Source organism: Corvus kubaryi, unplaced genomic scaffold (assembly GCF_017639235.1).
Source record: "Corvus kubaryi isolate FWS band 111438036 unplaced genomic scaffold, C.kubaryi_AGA036_p1.0 split3-131, whole genome shotgun sequence".
In the NCBI taxonomy this organism is placed as follows: Eukaryota; Metazoa; Chordata; class Aves; order Passeriformes; family Corvidae; genus Corvus; species Corvus kubaryi.
Genome location: NW_024582083.1, coordinates 7,875,316 through 7,901,987, shown reverse-complemented (window position 1 = coordinate 7,901,987; position 26,672 = coordinate 7,875,316). Strand labels below are relative to the sequence as shown.

General features: G+C 35.9%; 1 protein-coding gene across 3 annotated transcripts; it reads left to right on the top strand.

Annotated features, from left to right (window-relative positions):
• Positions 1-1,424: 1,424 nt before the first annotated feature.
• On the top strand, positions 1,425-24,826 carry PDLIM3 (PDZ and LIM domain 3). Of its 3 annotated transcripts, XM_042014920.1 has the most exons (8): positions 1,425-1,694; positions 6,906-7,057; positions 8,538-8,622; positions 14,423-14,490; positions 17,709-17,972; positions 20,551-20,678; positions 21,839-21,950; positions 22,842-24,826. In XM_042014920.1, the coding sequence occupies exons 1-8, from the start codon at positions 1,602-1,604 to the stop codon at positions 23,029-23,031; spliced, it is 1,092 nt and encodes a 363-aa protein (XP_041870854.1). In that variant the 5' UTR covers positions 1,425-1,601; the 3' UTR covers positions 23,032-24,826. The 3 variants fall into 3 exon arrangements, with proteins under 3 accessions (XP_041870854.1, XP_041870856.1, XP_041870855.1); XM_042014922.1 differs by lacking the exon at positions 17,709-17,972 and having other exon boundaries at positions 1,434-1,694; XM_042014921.1 differs by lacking the exons at positions 14,423-14,490; positions 17,709-17,972 and adding an exon at positions 13,796-13,983 and having other exon boundaries at positions 1,439-1,694.
• Positions 24,827-26,672: the final 1,846 nt, after the last annotated feature.

Here is a 26,672-nt window from a genome sequence, read left to right as displayed (position 1 = left end):
TTGAAAGGAATCTCTCCAGTGAACAAGTTATACAAGCATAACTTTTGACACTGGAAACTCAGAGCTTGATTATACTGTTTGACCTGACACTGAAATTTTTATATTTCAAAATTATTTTCTACTAAAGTGCATTGCAGGATTCAATATTTGAGATTTCCAGTTTTCAGAGAAAAAGAAAATGCAAATTGCACACAAAAGAGCTCTTTAAATGAGTACATCTAGTATGTTATTCATTCCCAGCTACAAATCAAAACACACTATAGGATTCACTAGGAAAAGAGGAGCAAAAAAAGAGTACCAAACATGCAAGGCATTTTCACTCAAAACAGATAATCAGGAAAGAGGAGAAAAGGTAAGAAACTGAAGTACTACTTGGTGATAAATTCTGACCTTGAACACACACAATGTAATCAGGATGAACCATATAGTAGCAATACATTGAAGGCATGTACTGAACCAATCTCAAAACATGTTAGGACATACCAGAGTATATACACTACTCATAAGGAATGAGAGGATTTTTTTCCTCAACTTCAAAATATACAAAAGTATTTGAGCTACCAAGACTGAGATACCACTGACCTAAACACCTGCCTTATTTCTTTAAATGTGCCTATCTTCCTTCACATTCCTAATGTAAGCTGTGCCCCCACCAGCTGACTGTCACCCCGCAAGCTCTTTGTGATACAGATATCCTTTCTGATGGTTCACTTTGAAAGAGTCACCACTATGTGTTTCGTTCTGATCAGGATGTGAATTAAACTTTAATAATAGAGGATATCTTTGAAATATTCTTGACAAGAACATAGTTTTAAAAAACTCTGATGAACGCTACTATCTACTAGCAAGCCACAAATAAAGGACAACTACCTTAAAAAACTTAAGATTTCTACAAAGGAAAAAAGACATCATCATCTAATACCACATTTCTCTTCCTCAGTATGAGAAATATGTATGACATCAGTCCAGATTTTTCAAGGCATTAGGACTGGTGCATGCCATGGTCTCAAGTGACTATCTAAAAAATGCAGCTGAAGGGCTGGGAGGACATTTTAATGCAATAAACTATTATATTACAAATAAGACAAGATGTGAAACAAGACCTTGAGAGGGAAATCCCCTTATTAATATTTCTGTTTACATGAACCAGAGTCATGTACCAAGCCAAAGCACTGCATTGCATAGCTGAATCAAACACCAGCAACATAATTGGCATGATATCAAGCGAGCAACAAGGTTGCTTTAAACCAGAACGACGCTGCATCCTGAAGCTTACTGATTATCAGGCTGAGGGGGACGCTAAAGCAGCAGATAAAGTTGATGCATTTGTTGTAAACTTTCCAGCATTCAAGCTTTATTTGTCCGAGTTTGATACTCCCCTCTGTGGGTGGAGAAGCCGAGGGACTGGCTGACGTCACCCAAAGAGTAGGGATAAAGTGCAGTGCCCACAGCTTTGGAATGAGTAAAACTTCTTAGGAGGTATAAAAGGTCGGCTGCCCTGTCCGGCAGGTGCTCTGCTAACAGCACCCCTCCTCCTGCAGCTCAACTCCTCAAACAGACCCAAGGAAAAAAAAACAGTAACCAAGGAAAATCTGCCCACAATGCCACAAAACGTTATTCTCCAAGGACCGTCACCCTGGGGATTCAGGCTCTCAGGAGGAATAGATTTTAACCAACCCTTAATCATAACCAGGGTATGTACTCTTTCCATTTGCTTTCTATTTATTCCATTTAATAGTTGCTGTAGATTTTTGTCCTTTACTTTTCTGGAGTTCAGAGATGCAGACAAAGCTGTGAGCAGATTAAAAGGTAGCTGCTAGTTCTGAGGAGAGCCAGCTGAATACTAAGAGTTTTTACTAGTTTTGTGTGACATGTTTCTTGATTGGTGTAAGAGACTAACTGCACTTCTACTTATGTCTCAAAATTAAAGTGCCTTGGCAGCAGAAAAACTCTGGCATGATTTCCCAGGCTTTCAAAATTGCATTTAAACCTACTAAAAGCAAGACCTCACTTTAATGCTTTCCACAACTAGCCTCTCTAATCACTGAGGGAGAAGACTGCTTGGCAGCAGCTCCTAATGTCTGGCAGTTTGTGCTTTGCAGATTAATCTGACTATTATTTAATTATATCGAGTTCTGTTTATTGCCAGCAAAGGCAACAATACCTGTTTTTACATATCTAGTGCTTTTCACTTTAATGAATGTTAAATGACTGAGTTATTAGAAAGTTATCCTGTCCTGCATATGAAAGAGAGTTATTTACTGGGTTTTGCCATATTTAGAAACTGAAAGTTTACCTTACCCCCCTCCCCCAATAAATGGCAAGAATTTGAGCCTTCAATCTCTTCCATGGATTTTGAGATATTAGTTGCAATTTAAGAAACCAGTTATTCAATCAATGTAGCATACAACACACTGTCAACTGCCGTGCGTCTACAGATGTGGATCTACTCAAAAGACAGGATACATATTTCATTAATTTCTATTTTTGAAAATTTTGTTCAATGCACGTCTGGCTAGAATTCATTCTCCTTATATTTCTGCTGTTTTGCAGGACCTTAGACACACCAAATGTGTGTTCCATGAGCCTCCAAATCACTATGCTTTTTTGTTTGTTTTTTTTTCTTTTTTTTTTTAAAAAAACCTTACACTGTGACTCACTATATACACTATGCCTGGTATTGAGTAAACGTCAAAAGCCTTGAAGGATGGATATCACTAGTGATGTCTTGCACTAAATATGCTTCCAAACAAGAATCAGTAGAGAGTTTAAGGATGATCTTTTCACATATTAACTAGTAAAAAGTAACTTAGTCATTCATGCCAGATTTATAAAAGCATAAAACATTTTATGTATTTTAAATAGAAGTTAATCAAAATATTATTATTTGACTGAATGTAACTATATAACAAATACTCATAGACTATAGCAAAGCCTTTGGAGAAACAGGAGACAAAAACATTGTATTAAAAAAAAATCTCTGGGTGTTTTGGGGCCTTCATTGCCTTTTATGGGCCTCTAAAAGAAAAATAGTTTCCATTATCTCTAATGAAAAATATTTTAGCAGTGTCTGGTTTGTATTTTCTTTGTGTTTAGATTAAGTGCAATGAAGTTTAAAACTGCAATAACAAAGGATGTTACTATAAATACAACTTTCTAAAGAATAAATTACTTTGCAGTTGACTCATACCTACCAAATGCATCACAAGACATAAGCCATTGGTTTCTGGCATGTTACAGAAATATTCAAAATCACATTTCAAGTGGTACAATGAAATATATATATATATATATATATGAAGAAAACAAGGTTACTTTTGCTTAGCTCAGGCTTAGGAATATGAACAGTAAATTTGTTTAAAAGTAGTATTTTTGTTGCCACAGCATGCATTCAGAAGAATCCCTCAATAAGGATTCATGAAATACTCCTTGAAAAATAGAGAACATTTCATAAGATTCACAAGTCTTGCCTCTTGGGGCCTAGGTGTTCCTTTTGTAAAAGGTAACATAAGCAGCCCGTTCACATTAGGCTTAACTGTCCTGACAAGAAAAAACTAAACAATAAATAGAAATTATTTTAAAATACATTCTGAATAAAATAATTGGACAGGTGTTAAGACTGGCTGGCCATGTCCTTGTTCAACAAGAGACAGCTTTTATCAGGACTTATCATGAGAGACAAACGATGTAAGAGACCATTATCCACCTGTCTAAAGAACAGATGTCACTTCAAAAGGTCAAATTGCTCTGTTGTTTTGACTGTTTCAAGCAAATGCAAAAACTACAGACCGTGATCACTGGGAGAGAAGAAGAACAGGAGGGGACTAAAAATTGACATATTCAAATTCTATTAGGGTCAGAAAACACTAATTAACTATAAATACTGAAAACATTGAAATCCTTGGAACTTTGCAAAGATGCAAAGAAATTGCATTAATGAAGCTGATTACAGGAACCATTGAAACTTGTGCAGTTTGGAGAGAATGGTAAAATATTATTAACTCTAGATTTAAGTTCTATTTAATTTTATAGACATTTACCAATCACAATGCAAGTATTCATATTAATTCAATTTTATGTTTAGCCGCTCCATCTGTAGACATTCATAGCTCTCCTCAGAAAACACAGAGCCTGAAATATTTATGATGCTGTAACGTGATAAGCTTTACAAGTCTATTATCAGATGCAGAGAGGTTTTCTTCAAAGTTTCATTGGAGACATTGACCCTCACACAGTTAAATAGTTAGTCCACAACAACATCTGAATGATCAACACATATTCTTGTATTTATCCAAATCCAGGATACCCAGGATACATGAGTAAGAACACCATGCAGATATGGCCTGAAGAGCAAGGCAAAAATTCTCCCAAAGCGACAGTAGAATCCACCTCATGAAGCCACAGTGAGCAAGCAACAAACACTACAGTCATAACACAATTCTAAGTGTCCAAAATATACACTTAATGTGTCACTAATAAGTCCTTAAGAAAGAGTATCACTTACATTATTGAGGTACCGACAATATCAATATCATACCCATGATATCTTGCACTGCACAACATGATCCCTTTCTATAAAATTTAGTCTGCAGGGCAGGTGCCTTCTCTGCACCCTATCAGGCCTGGGTACATAGAGCTCAGCACCCCAATCAAGGTGTTAAGGCCCAAGAGACACAACTCAGAAGCTTGGCAATAATCAATTCAGCCAAGGAATAGGAAATACAGACTCCCTTTCCATCCTTGCTCCCACCAAATGATGGTAAACCCATCCAAAAGTGTAAGTGGTATCACAGCAGCTGCTGACAACTTAAAAAACCTAAGGGATTTAGCAGCAGCACAGAACAGGGCATGTTCTTCTAGCAGTACAGCTGCAGGAGAATGTACTGTGCTAGACAGATATGCTACTTTACAAGGCAGGATCATTATCTCAGTGCTTTGCTGCAGTATGTCACAGGTACAGCAGATGATTTTTTGTGACATGTAAAAAACATAATCTGCAGAGTAACCTCTATAAGGGTTATACAAGCTAACTTACTCTTGAGAGGGAACCAAGAATGGCTGGGTTTGCCCAGCTAGGTATTAGAGCATCAACAGTCACATTGAAACACAAGGAATTCTGCTGCAGTTTGTCACTGCAGACATATTCACAACATGCTAAGCCAAGTCAGGAGCAATTCCACATTGAAGGGAGAAGAACGATCATGCACCTCTAACCCCTGTCTTATTATAGTGGTATAAGCAGTCTCAGTGTTGATCATTTACACTTGTAGCTGTTGAAGGTCGAGAAGCAGACAATTTTTGAGATTTCAGACTTAGAATTTGTGAACAACTTCTTTGATTCATATTCAAACAGATTATTCAGGCACCTTAACACTTTGTTAAGCACAGAATACACTAGACCATTCTTTTGAAGGGTTAGGCTGTAAAAGCCTGCAGCTGGCTACAAGCACCCACGTGGAAAGTTTGCCTGACTTGATAATAACAAATGCATTGCAGTTTGTCACAGTGACATAAAAAATAAGTTTACATGCTGGAATGAAGAAAAAGATCTCACAAAACAATCTCTTTGATCATTCAGACCTACCTAATGGAGATGGAAAGAGGAGAGAACTACTCCCTTTCACTGATTTTTGCCATTATTTCACTACTAATACAGTGCAACTCATATCAAAAAGAATTTCTATTTGGCTTTTATGTTGACAGTAGCGTCCCCTTCAGAGACAAGTCTGCCAGCTTCACCAAAGTTAGGGTTCAGAACATGCTGGAAGTACTGGGCAGCTTACTCTCTTCCTTTCCTGGAAAACTGTGAAACACCACAGCTGAAGAATGTCTCCATAGCATGTTTTCCAGTTGAGATAACATGTGCTTTTGCTGTAGCAGAGCCCATAGTGAGAAAAATTCTCTCCAATAGTTTTTTCATTTAAGACATGCCACAGACAAAAGAACTGCTTTTGGAAGCAAGACTATATTGACATTTTTCTCCTTCACACTGGGATTCATTTACCTACAAATAAGCAGCTAATGTTACTTTGCATCACTCAACTTGTCCCTTCTGCTGTTTGAGAGCTGAATTTCAGAAGCTTATGTGCTACATGCATCAATTTCATGTTGCTGTCTAGGTAATCAAGAGGTGCCTAAAATGGCAATACACACATAAGGGACCGAAATCCCACTCAGTGACCTAAGACCTGTTGTGCATGTGGTATGTGTAAGTGCAGTGGCAGGAGAAGTCACCTTTTGCAAACAGAGGCCTGCAATTCTAGAACAAGCTTCAGTAGCATCTGAGGTCATGGCCTCTCTACAATAGTTATTTTAAAGCAAAATTATGTTGCATATCAATTATTTTAACATCCATACAGAAGTTTTTCAACTAGACAAAAACAAACAAAAAGAAAAAGCAAGCATAGGAAGAAGATAAGCTTAGGGCTATTTCTGTGAATGTCACAGATGGTGGTACATTTACATAAGGTATAAATTGCACCACAGACCACCATGAAGGATCAGGGCCACTGTCACTTAAATGCCATGGGACTTAAAGCTAAGCACTTTAAGGAGCTCAGCAACACAATTTGTTCTTTTCTTCTGCTGGTGTTGTTAAAGGGAAAATACAACTCTTTTTCAAGCAAATTATATAATGGCAGTTGAGGAAGAAGATTTAAAGAAAAGTTACAGTAATTACAGAAATCAGAGTGGAAACTAATGCAGAAGTGTGAAGATAATTTCTATCTAATTTGGAGTTATGATGAATAAAACATTTATGTGGTTACCTCACAATAGAACTACAGAGCCTCTGGCAAAGTACCTCCAGCCTCCAACAAGAAATAGGGAAGTGTGGTGAAGGTTATTTTCTCTATCAATTTTCAGGCATGTATGGTGATTAAGCAGTTACATTTTGATCTTTTCAGATTACACCTGGAAGCAAGGCTTCAGCTGCCAACCTGTGCCCTGGTGATGTTATTGTAGCTATTGATGGTCTAGGCACAGAGAACATGACACATAATGATGCCCAGGAGAGAATTAAAGCAGCTACACATCAGCTTTGTTTGAAAATAGAGAGGTACGTGTACATGTCTGCCTATTTCTGAAAGAAGATACTACTCAATCAACAGTACAGTTATTATATAGTGTAACTATTTAGAATATTTTGAAGAAGTTCACAAGACTCTTAAAATTATAAGCAACCAGACCTACCTCTTAAACTCCGGATCAAGCAAGACTCCCCAGAACTCTCTGTAGGCACAAAAAACCAGCTTCCCTCAGGTTACTCACAAGGTAATTCTGCTGACTGCACAAGTCCTCTGTTTACTGTCAGTAAGCAAGCAGTCCTTTATGTTGTCGGGAAATAATAAAATCCGCATTTAATGTCAGTTGTTCAGTGACCTCTGTGCTCTAACACTCCCTCAGCCACAGGTGCTTATCATTGCCTCCTTCTCCCAGCCACACATAAAGCTGCTGCTGTATCATCCCACCCAGGGAAAACAACATCGTGTCAGACTTTGATGGGGGGGTGACAAAGGAGTGAGTTTAAAGCCAATCAATGTCTTTGGTCACAACATATTAAGCCTAATACAGGATTCTCAAAGCAATGTTCAAAACAAAACTGAGAAACTCTGTCTTACCCAAACTGCAGTAATCCAGAAACTTTTGTATTCACTTCTCTCAGCTAGAGCCAGGAAGAGAAACAACCTGCAGCTTCACATCTTCAGCTGAGTTTGCTCAGCCTGTAATCAGAATCACTTAGCACACTCTTTCAGCTGTCTCCAAAATTGACAGGCCTAACTGACCTGAGGCTCTCAAGGAGGCACAGCTCTTTATTGTAGTTGACCATGATATTTCTCTGGAAATACACAAAGTGTTTCTTTTTTTTTTTAACGAGTGTTGTTGAATTACTAGACAACACGTCATGGTGAAAAATTCCTTCCGTTAATTCAAGGTTCATTACTATTATGCTGCTTTAAAATTAGCTGCCACATTTCACTTTGTCAATGAAAACAGAACTGTAACTGATATTTTCATGTTTACTTCTGCCTACAGGACCGAAAGAATCATCTATACAACTTCAATTTCCCCTTGCACATACTTTGCATACCTAGATTGCACTTCTACTTTGAAAAGCAGGCTTTAAGTGGAAATTATGGTCTTTAAAGGAAAAGAAGTTGATGTTTACGATTATTGCTAATACTTTCAATTATTCATACAAAATATTCTGGGGACCCAACATTCATTCTATGAACCATTAAAAAAAAAAAAAAAGTTTGGTCAGCTCAGGTCAGAAAGGCACTAATTTCCCTTTCCATTTGAGTTCGGTAACTATTAACAACCTATTTCCCATTGTTAATAGCATACATAATTTTTTTTTAAGTAGGTACATTTTACATTTATTATTTACATATCACTGAAGTATTTTTATGTCAAAACACTAAAAAAGCGTAGAAAAAACTTGCAGATTTCCAAGCTGCATTATATGTTATGGGGACATACACAACTCTATAGGAATTCAAATTATTTCAATTCTGCCTTTCCTTCTTTCCTTCTAGGGCAGGAACTAAATTATGGTCCCCACAAGTTTCAGAAGATGGCAGAGCACATCCCTTCAAGATAAATTTGGAAGCTGAACCTCAGGTATGAACTGTAAAAAGTACCTAACCATTTCCATTTGCTTTTTTACACTCCAAATAATCTCCCTTGTGGTCATTAAAATTCTTTAACTAGAGCTTCATCCATAATTCGCCAGTTTAAGCTAATTGGAACCACCATGATTATGCCATATAGGAACACCGTTTTATCTGACTCAATGTTTTTGATTTTTCAGCTATAACCAAAACAAAACATTAAGAAGCTACAACACATTCTCATTTTTCTTTTTTTCTTTAAGAGTCTCCATATTGCCATAGTTTTATTATGGAAGTAAAATATTTTATTCTGATAAAGTTTAAGTTGCTTTAACTCTTTTAGAGACTCTTCATCATATGAGGAAATTCTTCAATCAGGAATAAAGTACCTAAGTGATGAACTCATCAGATCACAAAATTCATTTTGATGTAACAGTCAGTTAAACACAGAGGTCCATAAATGCTGGATCTCTTTACCTCCATACATTTTTATACCACAGAACTGAAATTTACAAATTTACACAGGACCCATATACTGGTCGATAAGCAAATCACGTACCACTTCTGACTAGGAAAGTCTTGATCATTGTATATGACCAAAGCAAATCCAATCCATCAACAGCCATCTCTCTTTTCAAACTCAAACTCAAACTCAAAAAAAAAAAAGGTACTGTGAGTCAAAGTCTTCATATTGCCAACAGTTAATTAGCTAGCTACTTCTTACAACTAGTCCTTTATTTCTTTGTCATTCCTCCTTAACCTACATGAACATTTGCTGTTATCTCAAGAGCGGGGAGGGAAGAATATTCTCCTGATCCTGGAAGGCCAGGAGATATAAAAAAAAAAAACAAAGCAAATATGTCAAAGTATTTATTCTGTCATCCCCTAGAAAAAAACTATATAAGTGCAGATTCCACTTCAATAACTCCCGTGCAATAAATACTTCCACCAATTCTGTTTTCATGGAGACACTCCCAAACATGAATACAGCATTTCAGTGTTGCATTTCTCTATCTTCTTTCTGATCTAAAACTTGCATTAAGTCATACAGCAAACTCCATCAGAAATAATATAGCCTCTTCAGCAGTGGGAATATTATAGAGAAGAAACAAAACTATTTTAAATGCATATTCTTGTGGAAGAGCTAGGACACACATTAAATGACTAGCAGTGAAACAAATTCACTAAAAAAGCTACAGAGAAAACCATGCAGGCACACATGACACAAGAGTAATCCCTCTGTATGAAAGCTGCATTCCTAAAAAGGACAGTTCCTTAAAAATAGATCACAAGATTTCACTAAGTGCTATTTGGCAGACTATTGAAAAGCAGCCTCCACTGGGCAATCAGAAAACTGATTTCTTGTAGATTAAACAGCCAGCCTTTTCATTCAGTATACCTCTTTTTCGTTCCTAGGAAATTCAGCAGTACTGAGTATATTTAATAGATAGTAGGCACCAGAAAAGTAGCAATGCTTGCAAACAAATATGCTAAACTATTCCTGGAATGTTTTACATTTTAGATTAAATTCTTCCATCCAAGTATCCATCACTCCCTGTGGAAAAGGAAATACACATAGCCTATTTTTCTACAATTGCTGTAATTTAAATTTTACAGCATATTTAGTCACAGCATGAGACCCAGCAGCATGTATACCAGTAGAGAAAACAATAAAAAGTTTCTTGAATCTCAGATGACAAATTTTTGCACAACTACAACCTGTGCTGTCCAAGTCTTACAAGAGTTTGCTGAATTCTAACAATAAATACAGGCACTGAAACCCAGATGAATAGAGGAAAATCCAAAAGCAGTAATTTGTTACTTCAAATGTAAAACTCTTTTACCGAGAAGTATTGCATGCATTTACTGGTGTGCAGAAATGGAAAACCACTGAGTTCTATTTCTTCTATTTGTATAATAACCAAAATTACTCAAAAGATCATAGATCTTAAAAATGTATAAGACTTTTTTCACTCTTGTCAAATAGACATTTCAAAATTCACTAAGGAAGTTAAGAGAAATCAGTTATTTAAAATACATTATAAGCCAACTAAGTAATAATAACAAGAGACAACTTACACAATCTTCTTAATAAGTATGTAATTTAAGTTTGTAAGCTAATAAAAGAAAGCTACAAATGAATGTAAACCCTATTTTAAATTGTTCAGCAATGTGGCCAAATATTTGGCCAAAGAATGCTTACTTCAGCTTCAATGAATGAAAATCATTCTACAGATACTTGGAGATGGCTATGTGAAACCTGTGAAACAATTAAATACTGTGCCTACTTACAGCTATGGAACAAGGAACCTTCACACTGTAGCAAACTTCTGTATCAGCCTGAGAATCTCCCAAGAGCCGTTTGGAGACTCATACAGGCAATTGTCAGAGCACAATGAAAGCTCTCACTATTTCTAAATCTGAGAAGAGGAAACTGAGGCAACAATTCTAACTTACAGCAATAAGCAGCTGACTGAGAGTCACTCTTGAAAGCTACACACATAAAAAACAGCCACCCTGATTTTGTTAGTCTGGAGGAACCTAGAGTGTTATGGATAAATAATAGGAAATAACAGACCACTTGAAGAATCACTAATACAATCCCATTGTATTCTGAATAAAAGTAATTTAGAACATAAGGTTCTCAATTAATATAATTAGAAAACAAAACCATCAAAATGGCAAATTGTATCATAAAATTATTTTTTAAATGCTTTCCGCTATATTGTCAAAGTAAAAGAATACAATGACTTGTAAATGTTTTCTGTTACAATCCGTTTAACCTCATTGAAAATAATTTTGTATTCATTACCACAGTTTCTTGAATTGTTTTTATTTGAACTTTTCTTTTTCGCTTCTACCTTTGCCTTTGAGCATTTCATTCAGTGAGACTAGACTTTTGGCCATGAAGGAGATTATACATTCCTGGGAGATATATTATGCACATAGATAAGTATAAAAATCTAAGAAAAACACAATACGTTGTTCTAAGAAATAAGTTTATAGTCTATTACCATTTACAATCAACTTTTGAAACACTGTAATTGTGCTGGGCTAGTTTTGAGGACCTACCTCTCTTTATAACAGCATTCAAAGATAAAGATCTTAGTCACATGACACCTCCAAAATGTACACACTTGTGTTCTGTCACAGCAATTAACCCAAGGAATGCCATCATATGGGCTGTGATGGATGCATTTCTACAGGCTTTTGGGGCTACATTATTTCTATTCCTGATGCGTGTATCAATGCAAAAATGTAGCTAGCCCTGCAAAAAAAAAATCAGTTGGAAAAAAAAATTAATAAATTAAGTACTGTAATTCTCAAATATTCCTAATTAGAAATTTCAACAACTTCCAGTTCTCATTTAGCTTTTGAACTTAAAGACTTTCACAGATTCAATGAGATCAAATAAACACAAGAGCTGGACTATTTTTGCTGCTGTATGTTCTGTCACTGACATTTTGTATGAATAGATGAATTATAAAGAAAACAGAATTTAAGTCTAACTAACTGCAAATACTTGTTTTGTAACTGTTACATTGTAAACATGCTGCTATGGTGCCACATCTTCTGTTCTGTTCATTTCTCTATGAGAAATGAAAAAGGGGGATGAAATTACAATGTCCTCAGTTGGTTTTGTTTGTTTTGTATCATACATGGATTTGAATCAATTTTAAATACTCTGACATTAATATCTTTCATGATAGCCATAATCCTAAACACTATTAGATTATTTCCATTTACTAATACATTCTGTTAACTGTAACTTAGTTCTATTAGACAGAAAGAAGGAATTGCAAGTAAAACCTTCGTGCTCGTTTATCTGATTGTTGCTTTCAGTAGCCTCTTAAAGTGCAATGCTGCTAAACATTTTCATTTAATAAAACTGCTTTTTACTGTTTGCATTTTCTGGTTGCATATTCTGTATATCCATGACTTTTCTTTAGTCTAATCCAAAATATATTTTGGAAACTTGTACAACAGTCATACTCAAAAACAAAGCCAAATTGGAGAACTGGAAAAGATTTCTATGAAAATTGAAGTATTAATGACCTATGCTATCTTAACATTGAAAGTTCGAGTCTCTAAAGAAAAGACCAATTCAGGTTGTAGAAACCTATTTGTCAGAAACAAAAGCTTTTTGTTCCATAAAGATGGAAGTTCAAATGCTCTCACAGCACTGTTTCCAAAGAGTGCCACTTGCTATAAGGACGAGGGAATGGACTTCAGCAGTTAATGTTCTTCACCCACTAGGGTAAAAGGAAAAAAACCCTCGGCAGATGTCGACATTAATTTTTTTCTAAGTCTCAGTTTCTGAGGCTTAAGAGTGGGCTTGAGCTGGAAGGGCCTCAAAGGACACTATAATAAATACGCAGAATACAAATAAGTGAATGCAGTCAGAAGTCTTTATCATTCCTGGCCAACCACTACAGAAAGATATTTTAAGTTATCTGAAAGGCCATCAGAGATTTTATTTCCAGACCTTATCCCTTTGAATTCCACAAACCGAGGAAATTATCTTGGCCAATGACAAAAAAAAGTATGGCAGAATATAGGCACATAGGCATAATGATTTCAAATTTAGCCACTTCTGGGTTTTACTTATTTATTATGATTTCACATTAAATTATAGAGCAGTGCAATTTTTCATACACAGATACACTTTAAAGATGAAATACATTCAGAAGAATATCCTCAATCTGATGTATGTTCAAGACTTTATTTCAGTTAAAAGAAGCATTTAAAATTATGTGTTTTCTAGGCAAGACATTTACAATAAAATCACACTTTTGGAAGTCCCTCTATCAGTACGTGATGAAAATGCAGAAGCTAGAGACTAACACTAAAGGAAAGCAATTAAGATAAGCATACATTAAGTGTTTTAAAAGAAAAATGTAAACAGTGTCAAATCTAGTGAAAAATATGAAAGGTCACTCTAATATTCATCCCTCCCTTTTCTTCTAAGCCTTCTGCTTGCCTGGAGGCAGGAAAATAATGTGTGTGGCTCAAGTAATACATATAAAATTCATGGAAAAATATTATATGCTTGCACCAGTTAAAAACAACAGTTGCAAAAGTAAAAATGCAGAGATTAACAATACTGGTGGTGTCAGTTTTACTCATTGCTAGCTTTGGTGTGCATTGTAGCTCTGTGTGTTTTGTCTGCCTATCACGTACAGGAATTCAAGCCTATTGGTACGGCTCACAACAGAAGGGCCCAGCCTTTTGTTGCAGCAGCAAATATTGATGACAAAAGACAGGTAGTGAGCTCCTCCTATAATTCTCCAATTGGGCTCTATTCATCTGGCAATATTCAAGATGCACTTCATGGACAACTGAGGGGTCTCATTCCTAACTCATCGCAAAAGTGAGTATCAGTATTTGCTTATAATACATGGTCATTTGTGGTGTATCATTATCTGTTCTGTTTTCAATTTAAAAGTCCAGCTCTTGCTGTTTTTTCTGAGAATGAGATTACTCATTATCCAAAAAAAGGGCAATCAAGGAAACATTTTTTTCCAGGACCGAGAACTATCCATTCAGCTTTCTAGCAGCAATGCTGCAGGTAGCTAAAGTTTGCCCTCTACATTGGGCTGCAACACTACCCTCCAACCTTTCCTCCTGTAACTGCACTTTACTCTGAATGTTTCTGAACACTGCAGTGATTGTAATTTGAGCACCAGGAATGAACAAACTAAACGTGGTTACTTCATGGTTAAAATTTGTAAACTTTGTTAGCTGCTTTTTAACTAGAAATGAGCATTCGTAGGTCAAAGAAAGCTATTTTATCTTTTTTTTCTTTACAGGATATCAACTACTTTGAACACAAGCATAATATTCGGCCCAAACCTTTCATAATCTCAGGCCGAAGCAGGTTATAAACTTTGAGTGCTGTGCTGGATTTGATGCATGGTGTTATTTTTTTTAATGGATGGATACTCACCATTGATGTTAATTAAGATTTCTGATGCATTTGAAATTTACTTATAGTACTAGACAGCCTAATGCTGAAATTAAAAGCAAACAAACAAAAAGAATTAAATGGTTGACTTTAAGGGTTCCAGCTTGAAATTCAAATTTCTATTTCCGAAAGAAAGTAGATCTACATTCCATCTCAGTTATACTGTTGAGAGTCTGAAGTTACTGTAGCCATGATTCAGTTTACAGCGTAGCACCAGATACTGCACACTTACAGACCTTTGGCACTGTGAACTTCTTCTGTCCAAATGCAATGTAATTTGTTAACTTGCTAAACAAAAGATAGCTACATATTACATATCTGTTGCATATTACATATATGTTATATATTACATATAAATAAAAGACAGCTAAAGATAGAGAGTTATAAGCTAGGCCATCCAGAGATTTCAAATTTGCATTTCAGCAGACCTCTTTCCGGAGGGCAACCTACTGCTGAGCTAAAAATAAGAAAACTGATGCCACAGATATGTAAAGCTCCAATGCAGAAACCCTTATATATCTACATCCTCACTTTAGTGTAATAATCCTCTGTCTTAACTGGTGATGAAATTCCTTACTACTGTTTTCATTATTACAGAGGGGATAAAAACAATGTAAACTCTGTGGCTAAAAACACCAGGAAGCTCAAAAGGACCTGAGGGATGAAATATCTTGAGATGTGATCCTTTATCCTTTCTAGCAGTACCAGTTTTTGCTAGTGGCATTAGTGTTCTACATTTAATTCTGAAAATCAAAAATGCCTGCATTTTAGTTATACTAATTTAAGTCTGAAAAATGAGAGCAGAAAAACAGGATGATAAATTATTCCATCATACAAAGGACAATCTCATATGGATCATCAGTTTTCAGAGATGCCTTATATTTGTCAGTCACCTAACTCTAAAAGATGGTCTCATCCTGCAAACAAGAACTATCAATGTAGAACACCACCACAGTGGAGAAAAGCTGCTCAAGGACAAAACAGTCCTTAGAAAACATCCCTGGCCCCTAACTGCAGACAGCACTTACATACTGTACCAAAACTGGCTTTGGGACCACTAGGAACCATGAAAATGTTGAAGTAAATGGCCATTTACCAGCATTCAAGACGAAGCAAAAAATACCCTGACAACAATGCAGGAAGTTTAAGAACTTCAGTTGGGCAAGGTGTGTCCAGTGCTCTGGCGCTGGGGAGGTCTGCACTCGAAAACTGCAGAATCTCTGACACAGGGTGTTACATCTACAAAACCTTGGTTGTCACAGTTTGTCTGCTATTTTTCCATCAGTTTGACTTAATCCACTGCTAAATACAGGCAAAAAAACCCCCACCACCTTGGCTCTAAATATCCCTTTAAGGCAGACAGCTGATAGTAAATAGGACTTTGACTAAAAGATGATTGTGGACTGTGGGTTTTAGCTTATGGATTGGACATTGGACAGAATTTTGGACTCCACTCCGGTGAAACTAACTGGAAATTGCATTTAATATATAATATATTTTATTTATTTACCTATAATTTATTCTGTTTTAATAGTACTTTGGCTTCACACAGCAAGAGGAGGAGTTGTGCTTTTTCTAGTCTTTTCCTGCTACTTTCCATTTACTAACACTGTTAGCACTGACAAAACTTATTCTACTGCAGGATCTAAAGGTGGTATTGTTTCTTCTAAAAGAAAATACTGCAAACATGTATGTTGGCTGTGTGAATTTTTTGGCTGTCTCATGCTTTGTGATGATGCACAACTATATTTGCATTAAGGCTTACCTACCATTTCTGGAATGCTTTTGTTTGACATGTCTTTGATGAAAAAGTATATCTTTCCCTTTAAAATTTTGAGAAAGTGGTCCTGCACAAATTCCACTCTGAGTCAAAGGGAGAATTTTGGGTTGTCAACTCCACCCGAGAGTAGCTACTGGACAGAGTTCTGTACTATCAAACTGGGAAACAGAGCACTGTCCCAGGTTTGCACAGCTTGGAATGAACTAAACACTACCCTGATATCAGGTTGGAGGACAGAGATTAAGCATTTATTGTCCCACAGCTCAGAATATCACATAAATGGTAACCAATGTCTGCAGAAAGATTTGGTTATGTGCTGTTACACAGAAACAGCAAAGAAATATCCTGTAACAAAGAAAGCCTCTGAAGTACTATAGAGAGATGATTGAAGTGTTCAAAATAGTGATACCGAAAAAGACTTCAGGTCTAATGTTCACATTCTTTTGCTAATCTTTTTCCAGATATGTTGAATTGGTGTATGGCAACTTCACTTAAGTAACGTCAAGCAACACTAATATTTTTTAAAAGTTTACATGTTATTTTTTGTATATAAATAATATGTAAAGTCTACTTCAGAAGCAGTAAAATTAATTATCTGAATATGTACCCATTGTATTTGTGAAGGACCACTTTACATTCTACTGGAAACACTGTAATTTAGAAAAGCAAAAGTAATCCTGGATGTTTTAGTAACTTTTCTTCTTTGCAATGATCAACAAGTTGGTTTTTTTTAATTGTTAAACTAGTTTTAAAAGATTAATAAGTATCTTACTCTAGAATTTAAGGAAATCTAGGATATGTCACATTCATTATTTTACACTACTTCACAGTAGCTTTTTGGTAGGGGAGTGAGATGATTGTGAGGTATAGAACTGGAATGATGTGTCTAGGATTCCAGTGCTGCAGGTGTTTATCCTGTCTCTGACATGGACAACTCACATAAACTTTGTCTGCTACCCTGTTTACAGATGATAAGAATTACTCACTTAGAACAAAGAATTTTAGGGAGGCTTAATTATTCCTCAATAAAACCTAGCATTAAAAATGTAAAATAATGTTATATTCTGAATTATTTCATCTATCAAAGAATTTTTACTGTCTTCAAAGAAAATACATACCAGAATTTTAAGGACTGCTTTACAGCTGGCCTTGATACTTTTTACAGGAAATCTATTTTCAGTGGCTACACATACTTTTGCTTTTCTCCACTTTCTGTACTTTTGATTTTTTGAGCCTGTTCCATTCATGCTTTTCAGCCCTGTTAACATCACCATATCGCTGTACTTTTGTCTCTGTTCTCTATAATCCAACGCACACTGCACACTTTCCTGCGCTCTGGCCATTAACACAGTGGATGCAGCACTCCTTCGGGGCTGGATTGCGGCAGTGGGCGCAGTACCCCCTCTTCAATTAGCACGGTCAGCTCCATCTGCCCCACCGAGCTGAAGGCAGTATCTAAGATGGCCCCTAATGTCCCCCTGGAAATGGAGCTTCCCGGTGTCAAGATTGTACACGCTCAGTTTAACACACCTATGCAGTTGTACTCAGATGACAATATCATGGAAACACTGCAAGGCCAAGTTTCTACAGCTCTGGGGGAAACACCTGTCATAAGGTAATTAGAGCAGTATCTATAATATTTATGAATACACAAATTTAAAATACATCAAAAATCATGAGCTTTAATTTTCTACGAAAAAGGGGGAAAGGGTTCGAGAGAAACTAAGTAATTTAAAACCATTCAATATTTTTACTAAAATACTAGCAGTTTCTGGGTTTTAACTCAAAGTATTAAAGGAGCCCTCCAGAACATAAAAATAAGTATTTAATAGGTAATAATCTTAGAATTGCAGCTAAAAAATAAAAAATGATAATACTACCTGGACTATTACCTGACTGACCACTCCAAATCAAGATTCTGATTCCCTCCAAAATTCAAAACTGTTTATTACTATAATAATTATTTATCTAATAATGATTTAATAATTCCCTCTTATTAATAACTAATAAAATAATAATAAATAAAATTTATTTCCACTGTTGAAATTCAGGTCAGGAAGATTAAGAAATTTTATAGATGGTTATAGTGTTCTAGATACTTAACTCCCATTCTAGACAACTCGTTCAGTACAACCAGCTCTCATCCAAAAAGAGACAGAATTTACTGTAGGCCTACAAATCCATGTCTGACTTACAAATTTTGTCCATTGCACAACTAAAAGTCAGGTAGGAACCTTACATATATGGATAACAATTATGATTATACAATAAAAAGTTTTAAAGCACTATTCATTATTTTCAGGAGACAATTCATCATTCAAGCTGCTTTATCTTTACTTTTGCATAATAGTAGCCTATTTTCCTGTTTTAAAACAGTACTTAAGTTAATAATTCATAATATGTACGGTATAAACTAAAGCTGATTACTAATATTTTAAATAAGCAATAATCACTGGCACCAATGAGCCTTCTTCAGCACCTTGGCTGCTACTAACCAAAAAAACCATATTTATATAAAAGTATTTAGGTTCATCCTATTTGATGAAAAGAAAACTGTAGTTCATGAAGTCTTTGCAGAGTGAAGTTACTCTAGTGCTTGAATATTTATGCTCAACCAGAACAATTCTAGAACAATAAAAGAAAAATCTGCTAGTTCATTATTGTGAACTACTGGATTAAGCCCAAAGCAATCAGATTTCACACTGCCTGTGACATCACCAATTTGAGAACCTACTCTCTACGCAGGTTTGAAATGTCTCTTGCTGTGGGATCGTTTTCACTGTGTATGCATGAAGAAATGTAAGATGACACATTAGTGCTGGGTTTATTGCCTTCTGTACGTAATTGCATTATCACTTGTTTTATATTTAGAAATATTTTAGTGAAGAGGAGAGAATTCAGGGGTTTAATTAAATATTGCCAAGAATTGTAAAAACTAAGCTACTACTATTTATTAAAAGCTTCTGACAAGACAAGAAACTGAGTTTTTTCACCAGCTTAAAGGTGGCTCAAAGAAATCTACTGATTGATGAAGATCAAAAAATTCACATAAGCAACAGGGGTCACTGTCCAACTGCTGCTGCTCTTACTGGGCCATTAGGCAGTTTGGATGCTATGCTGGGAAAAAAACTGAACCACTTAAAGGAAAACCCAGTCTAATTCATTGTGGACAATAGCCAGTTGCAACAGGAAATTTAAATTGAACATTTGTGCGTGCAGCTGTAAGATAACAGACTTCATCAAAGTAAATTTGGATGTTTCTAATTATCCCTAGTAGATGTTTGAAATGTACAGATGCCACATATTCAGTCTAATTCCTGTCAGTGCATGTAGTCCTCTACTCTTCCTCTTGACTATTTAGGATGTCATTTATCATGAAAAATTCAAAATATTCAGCACAGTTTAAAATGCCATGAAATATTCTCATTAAAGTCTTTGTCTCACAGGTCATTTGAGAGTCAGCCTTCAACTGCTGTTTGGACAATAAGTTACTTTATATTTTTAGCATAAAATTGTCATTGGAAAAGAAAGCCAAGTCACAATTTTATTAAATTAAGAAAGAGAACTTCTGTTTGTCAGCATTCACCTTGCAATGTTTCCTATTATGCAGTACTTATTCCATTCCTTTTTGTCATCTGCATAAGTTAAATAAATAACAATTATCTTAGCCAAATAATCACTTTATTACCTAGTGATCAAGCTGATTTAGAAATCATATTCTCCCAAAAGATTTGACTGGTTAGGTTTTGGCTGACCTACCTTTACATAGTAAAGGCATGAGCTGTGATTTTAACAACATTCTTGAGGGCAGCTGCTACAAAAAGGGAACTTCTGGATACCATAGCAAAGAGCACCTGGTAATACAGCACATGATTACAGGAATGAAACTACTTTGAGATTAAAGGGCATATTCTCAAATGCCAGTAGGGCCAAAACAGTAATTATGGAAATACATTAATGAGTTTCTAGATTTATTTTTGTAACAATGGCACTGATTTAATGTTTTTCAGCACTTTTTAGATCCAAAGGAGGCTATATAAAGCAATGCTACCTGGAAGAAAGAGTTTTTCAGTAATTGTAGGCACATTGTCTTTATGTTTGTTTCCTGAATAATACTCTATGCCTGGTAGAACTGCTGCTTTAAAGTTATGTTTGATAAACTGTTTTATCTGCTCTTCCTCCCTTTAATACAGTGACCCATCTCCCAGCTCAGTGCCTCAGTCTGACGTGTACAAGATGCTGCACACCAACCAGGAGGAGCCCAGTCAACCGCGCCAATCTGGCTCCTTTAAGGTGCTCCAGAATTTAGTCTCCGAGGAAGGTGGTTAAAAACAACATATTCTACCTGTTCAAATCATTGAAAAATGTTTGTGGGAGGGGGGAATCTGAGAAGAAAACACGAGAGATTAGAGATACAAGAATTTTTGAAAGCCCAAATTATTCTGGACCTTATAGCTACCACACCAGTCTCCTGCCATTTCCCCTCCTTTCTTGTACTGTCAGCAGCCTCCTCTGTGAATACAATGCAGGTGCTGATAACATTTTCCAGAATCTCTTCTCAGATTTTAAGATCTTTAATATACAAAGTTGGCTTTAACTGAACGACAAAAACTTTTATCTGAGAGAATTTTTGGGACAAGCTGCTTATACTCATGACACCAAGAAAGAAAATGCTCTCTTCCACATTGAGGAAAAGAGGAATTTAGACCAACTCCTGAAATCCCCTTAAAACCTATTCCCTCTTCATTCTAAATAAAAACTGATGAGGGAAGTCATATTTCCTTCAAATAAAGAAGTTTTGAAAATAAAATTATTAAAGGCTGCAAGTTTGTCATATTTACAGTAAGCATAAGAGTAAAATACAACTAAATTTAACTAAAAGGTAAATATTTTAAATTTTAATGTTTATATGTCAATATTTACTAGAGAAGTCAATATTTACTAGAGAAGGAATAAACACTTCTAATTGTCTACATATATATCATTGTGGGATTTTACTTAGCACTTTCTTAGCATTTTGCTTAGCATTCTGCTATTATTTTGTATTCTTATCATGTTACTAATCTTTCCAATTTGTTGTACAGTTAGTTATATAAATGAGAAGCTTTCTAACAATAGGTCTTGATTATGTTATGTTTCTGTGTTAAAGCCCAATCCTCCTCCCTCTCTGCTACATCCAAGACCTACCATCAGAGAACTTGGTGATGTCCATGAGGCAGAGAGCACTGCATATACAATCTTTTTTGTACTTGCTTTTTGGCTACAGCTACACAATATTTCTCCTGATTCCAAAGAGGTGGAATCTGGCCTACTAAACTTTTCTAGTGAGACTGCATTGTTTGTTCATATAAGTGAAAGCCTGTAAATACATCCAGAAGTGTATGTACATCACAGAAAGTACAGAAAAGTGTAGAAAAGTACTTAATTGCATCAGATGCTTTTATATTAGCCCGTACATAACAGGATTGTTTTGTTTCTCAGATGGGCGCCCTGTGGGAACAAGAAGTGTGAAAGCACCTGTAACAAAAATGCCTAGTGCCATGCCTGGTGCCCAGAAAGTGCCACTGTGTGACAAATGTGGGAGTGGGATTCTGTAAGTTGTTTCTTTTTAGTTTTAGAAATCCCCAGCTCAAGCACACCTCATCCTCAAACACCACTGCAAACTACAGAAGTGCATTCCCATAATGCTTCTAGAGAACAGAGATATAAAAATATATTGTTCTAAATGTCAAATTATAACCTGTACCTTCAACAATTTCAATACAGATTATTTTAGTTTTGACAGCGTACCATCGAGGTTTTAACTGAGATTTCTCAGGACCTTTTGCAAGTCAACCATTAACACATACGTAATGAAACCAGCTGTTGTCTGTGCTATGCTGTGTCAGGCTGTGAATTCTCAAAAACTTCTTGTTAATGCAAAGCATCCTTATCCCAACCCAGTGGGAGTATCCAGAAAGCTCTGTAGACCTATTTTAAAACGATCAGATTTCTACCTGACTAACATCACTAACTTCAGCAAAGAACACAGATAATGATGAACTGAGAGAACACAAACACAAAGAAAAAGCAATGTGGCTTTGAAACTCATTTTGTCACCCTCTTGATAGGTCAGGCTGTACTTTCTGTCTTGTAACCAAACTAACATGTTTCTTCAAACTCTTGATTTTCCAATGCTCGTGAACTATGTGATCAACTACAGCATTTTATGTCACCTATTCAAACTCAGCATCCAACATTAAATTATATAGTAGTTTCTAAAACCACAAGATGAACAGCTGTAAAGACTTAAAGCAAATACCTAGAACATACTTTGTATCATAGAATCATAGAATGGTTTGAGTTGGAGGGGACATTAAAGATCATCTAGTTCCAACCTCCCTGCCATGGGGCCTTCTACTAGACCAGGTTGCTGCAGTTTCTCTTCTCATTTTAAATTCATATGAATTAACTGGGGTTTTTTCTTCTCATTGTTTCCATTTAGAGGGACAGTGGTGAAGGCACGTGATAAATACCGGCATCCAGAGTGCTTTGTGTGCTCTGACTGCGATCTCAACCTGAAACAAAAAGGCTACTTCTTTGTGGAGGGCCAACTGTACTGTGAAGCGCACGCACGCGCCCGCATGAGGCCACCAGAGGGATACGAAACAGTTACGGTTTACCCAAAATGCTAGTCTTAGCTTAACACACAAATATATGCATGCACACAAAAAGCCTTTACCAGCTTAGAACTGCAGTACAAGTGTCAGGACTTCTGCCTAAATCCAAAGTAGCAGCTTTTAAACCTTTCCCTGTGGGATTCTGAGAGAGGCAGAAGTCCTTATTAGCCAGCAATAGCGTATTATACCAGCAAAATTCTGCTAAAATATTGTTTTTGAAACTGTCAATATAACTCAAGGAAGTATAAACTAAACCAGATCTCCTGGAATACAAAAATGAGACAGCTGAGGTATTACGTGAATGCTACAGCTTATACAGAAGTGCTGTAATCTAGACATAATTTTTACCATAAATTAAGTATTTGTGCAAATATCAACACCATCAAAGTCTTACAGGCTGGGCCGCTACAAATGAGAAACTTGACGGATCGTTAGAAAAGCAGCTATTTTACACAGATAGTACCAAACAAGCAGTTGTTCATGTCTGCTATTATTCAACTAGCGTTAATGTACACCCCAAACATGTTTTGCTTACTTTACTCTGAATTTGGGGTTATATTGCCTTAATTTTCTGACACAGCAACTGTGATAAAGAATAAATGTCAAGCCACACAATAAAACGGTTAGTATAATAAAGACTGGTTAGTATGAAGCAAAGCAAAAGTTCTATGTTGTCTTAATGATTTTGCGATGATACCAACTTCCTTAGCACTTTGCAGGAAATTATTCTGAGGCATGCACACACATAAATTGTTTTTTTATAAAAAAGAACCTCACAGTCTAATAGGAATTCATTGTGAATTGAGAATGAAAGCAAATTTTAAAACCTTTCTGCAGAAAAGTATACTGGATTTTTGTATCTCCATCTTTCAATTTCCATAATAGAAACAATGGGGAAATATAATCACGATACCTTCATTGCTCATAAATTAAAGCTTGGACAATTTTAAAAATAAACTTGAATTAAAATATGCAAAGGCAAGGTCTTTTATTAAAAAAAAAAAAAAAAAAAAAGCTGGTGAAGTCCTAAAGAATAAAAAACCAAAAAGCTGAAAGAATACAGGTTTGTAATCAATTTCTGAAACTTGTCAAAGACTACATTGCATTCTGGTAGGTGCCAGCTACATAAACACACCCAAAGGGCAAACTAAACTTAGCATTTTTAGAAAATATCAAAACAAGTCATAATTTCTTTATTGGGGTATTTTGAACTCACTTTAAAGTAGAAAAATCAACAAAATTTAAATCAAGTCCAAAAGACTAGCAAAAAAATAACCCAGTGACAAACAATCTTATATACTTTTCCCATTCTATAATGTAAGAAGCCTATAATGCAAGTAGAATATGGAATCAAAAGAAGTTATACGTACTTTAAATATTTTAAAAATTCACGAGTCCCAAAGACTGAAATACAATGTCCACATATTCAAAGACTTTTCAAAATGTCTTAAAGTATTATTTCAGAATTCAAAAGTTTTAAAAATGCATGTGTCACTACATTTATTACTTACTTTTCTACATCAAAAGCAGGGATAAAAAAAGTGTTGCACCCTTTCCAAGGTTAGTTCCTAAGTTATTTTTGGGCACAAAAACATAATTCTGCTCCTCAGGTATCATGGAGACTATGTGTAGTATTAATATTTTTCCATTGATAAAGCCCATAAATCTGAAAATCCTTTTGAAAATAAGAGTGCACATAATGATTATTTTTACAAGCTTAAAATGTCATTGGTCTTTTAAAATGTGTGTTTACTGTTCATGTCTTTGTGGAGTAACCAAAGGTAAAAATAAATCAACTACATATGATAAATATTCTGTGTTTCTTTTCATCTGGTATGGAAAATGAGAAAGTGTGAGTGTCAAGTGACTTGACAATAACTGACAGAGCAGTATGCTTCCGATTGATCAAATCCCTGGCAAGAAGGAAAGACAATTTTTATATTAGGCATTTGAGTACACATCCAGGGCTTTCTAAAACAGAACAAGATCATGTGCTTTCAAAACTAAAGACTCAAAACTGCTCTCTTTGACACACCAAACATACCAATTATAAATGTGGGGAACTCTTGGAAATGCAGATACAAGAACTGCTAGGTTGCAAGGAAGTCATAGAACAGGACCTGATGCTAAAACCTTGGGGTAAGCTCAGTGGTATTGCATCATCGTGTAGTGCTATTTTGGGAGGTTTGAAGTTAGATGTGGCTTTGATAGAATTAGAAGGTAAGCCTATGTATTTGCAATTACTGACCCATGAAAACCTGTGCAACAATATAACACCAAGGAAACCACAACTTTCAGTTAATGCAGATACTGAAATCCCTGACCCTGATAGAGGAGAAAAATAGGAAATCTCATCCCACAGCCACTTCAGTCTGGGAGAACTGAATATAGTTTTAAATGCGAGAGGAAGATACACCAATTCTCTCTATTGCATGCTCAAGGTTGAATTCTGTATCTCAGTAGGGTGTCATTGGTTCCTGACACACAAGGTGTCCAGCTAAAGATCTACCCACTTTATCTTTTTCAGAACAGTGTAGCCATTCAATCATGATAGTAGCTTAATGCTACTATGCCTCTCAGCTGTGTCTAGACTCTTACACATATTACAAGCCAAAGGCAGGCATGGAATTTATTTTAGATGGAGAAAAATGTAGGAAGTGTGACCTCACATGCTTTTCATCTCAGCTCTTCAGATGTTAAGCAACAAGTGTGAAAAGTGTTCCCCAGCTATGCTACTGATGCATAAACAGCAGGGCTGTTCTGGGAGATGTTAAAAACTTGTATGAAACTGCAATACTCCAAATGAGGAAGCCAAGAAATGCTTCTGAAAATACATAGATTAATTTATATGGTACTTTTGAATCAATTCTTCTAAGACAAATGCTTTTGCCCTTTTAAGTAATGCAGTTTTGCCAACAATCTAAAATCTAAAAAAGTACTCCAAAGTAGTTAAAAGAAACTGTGTTGCTTCCATCAACTAAATAGCTTCCTTCATTTTTTCAACTACATTTCATCACCTAAAAAATTAGACTAGCACTTTTTTTCAGATCAGAAGTGAGCTATTGAAAGTAAACTTCCCCCACTGTTCTCACTGACTGCATTTTGGTTCACATCACACAACTTCAGAGTGCACAAAGTGGTTTCCTTAGGATGAAATGGAACCAGAAGTTGTTCTCTGGGAGCACAGCTAATGAACACCAACCACTAATGGGAACTCAATCCACAGAATCAAACTGGAGCTGAATAGGCCATGACTGCAACGTGTTAAGGTAGATGCCAGGTCCTCAATACCAACCAATCTGCTCCTACTGCATCTCACTGCCTTTTAAAGCACACATAGCTTTAAGAATTGCTTGCAAGTTTCACAGGGGAAAGGTTTCTTAGCAGAAATTAAATTACTGACTGCTTATGCAGTCTCAGAAATTGGACCTGATTTCAGATGTTTGGAAGCTCAGAGCTGTTTGATCAAGACTTCTGGTTCAAATTTCTATAAACCATCAAAGAGAATAACTGTGCAGCTGAGTATAGATCTGATTTTCTTGTAAAAGACATGCACTTGATTTAAACTCCATTTTAGGGGTCTTTTTAACAAGGACAGGACCATTATTTCCCCAGTGGATTCACACATTTATAAATAAAATGGTGGGAAATAAAAC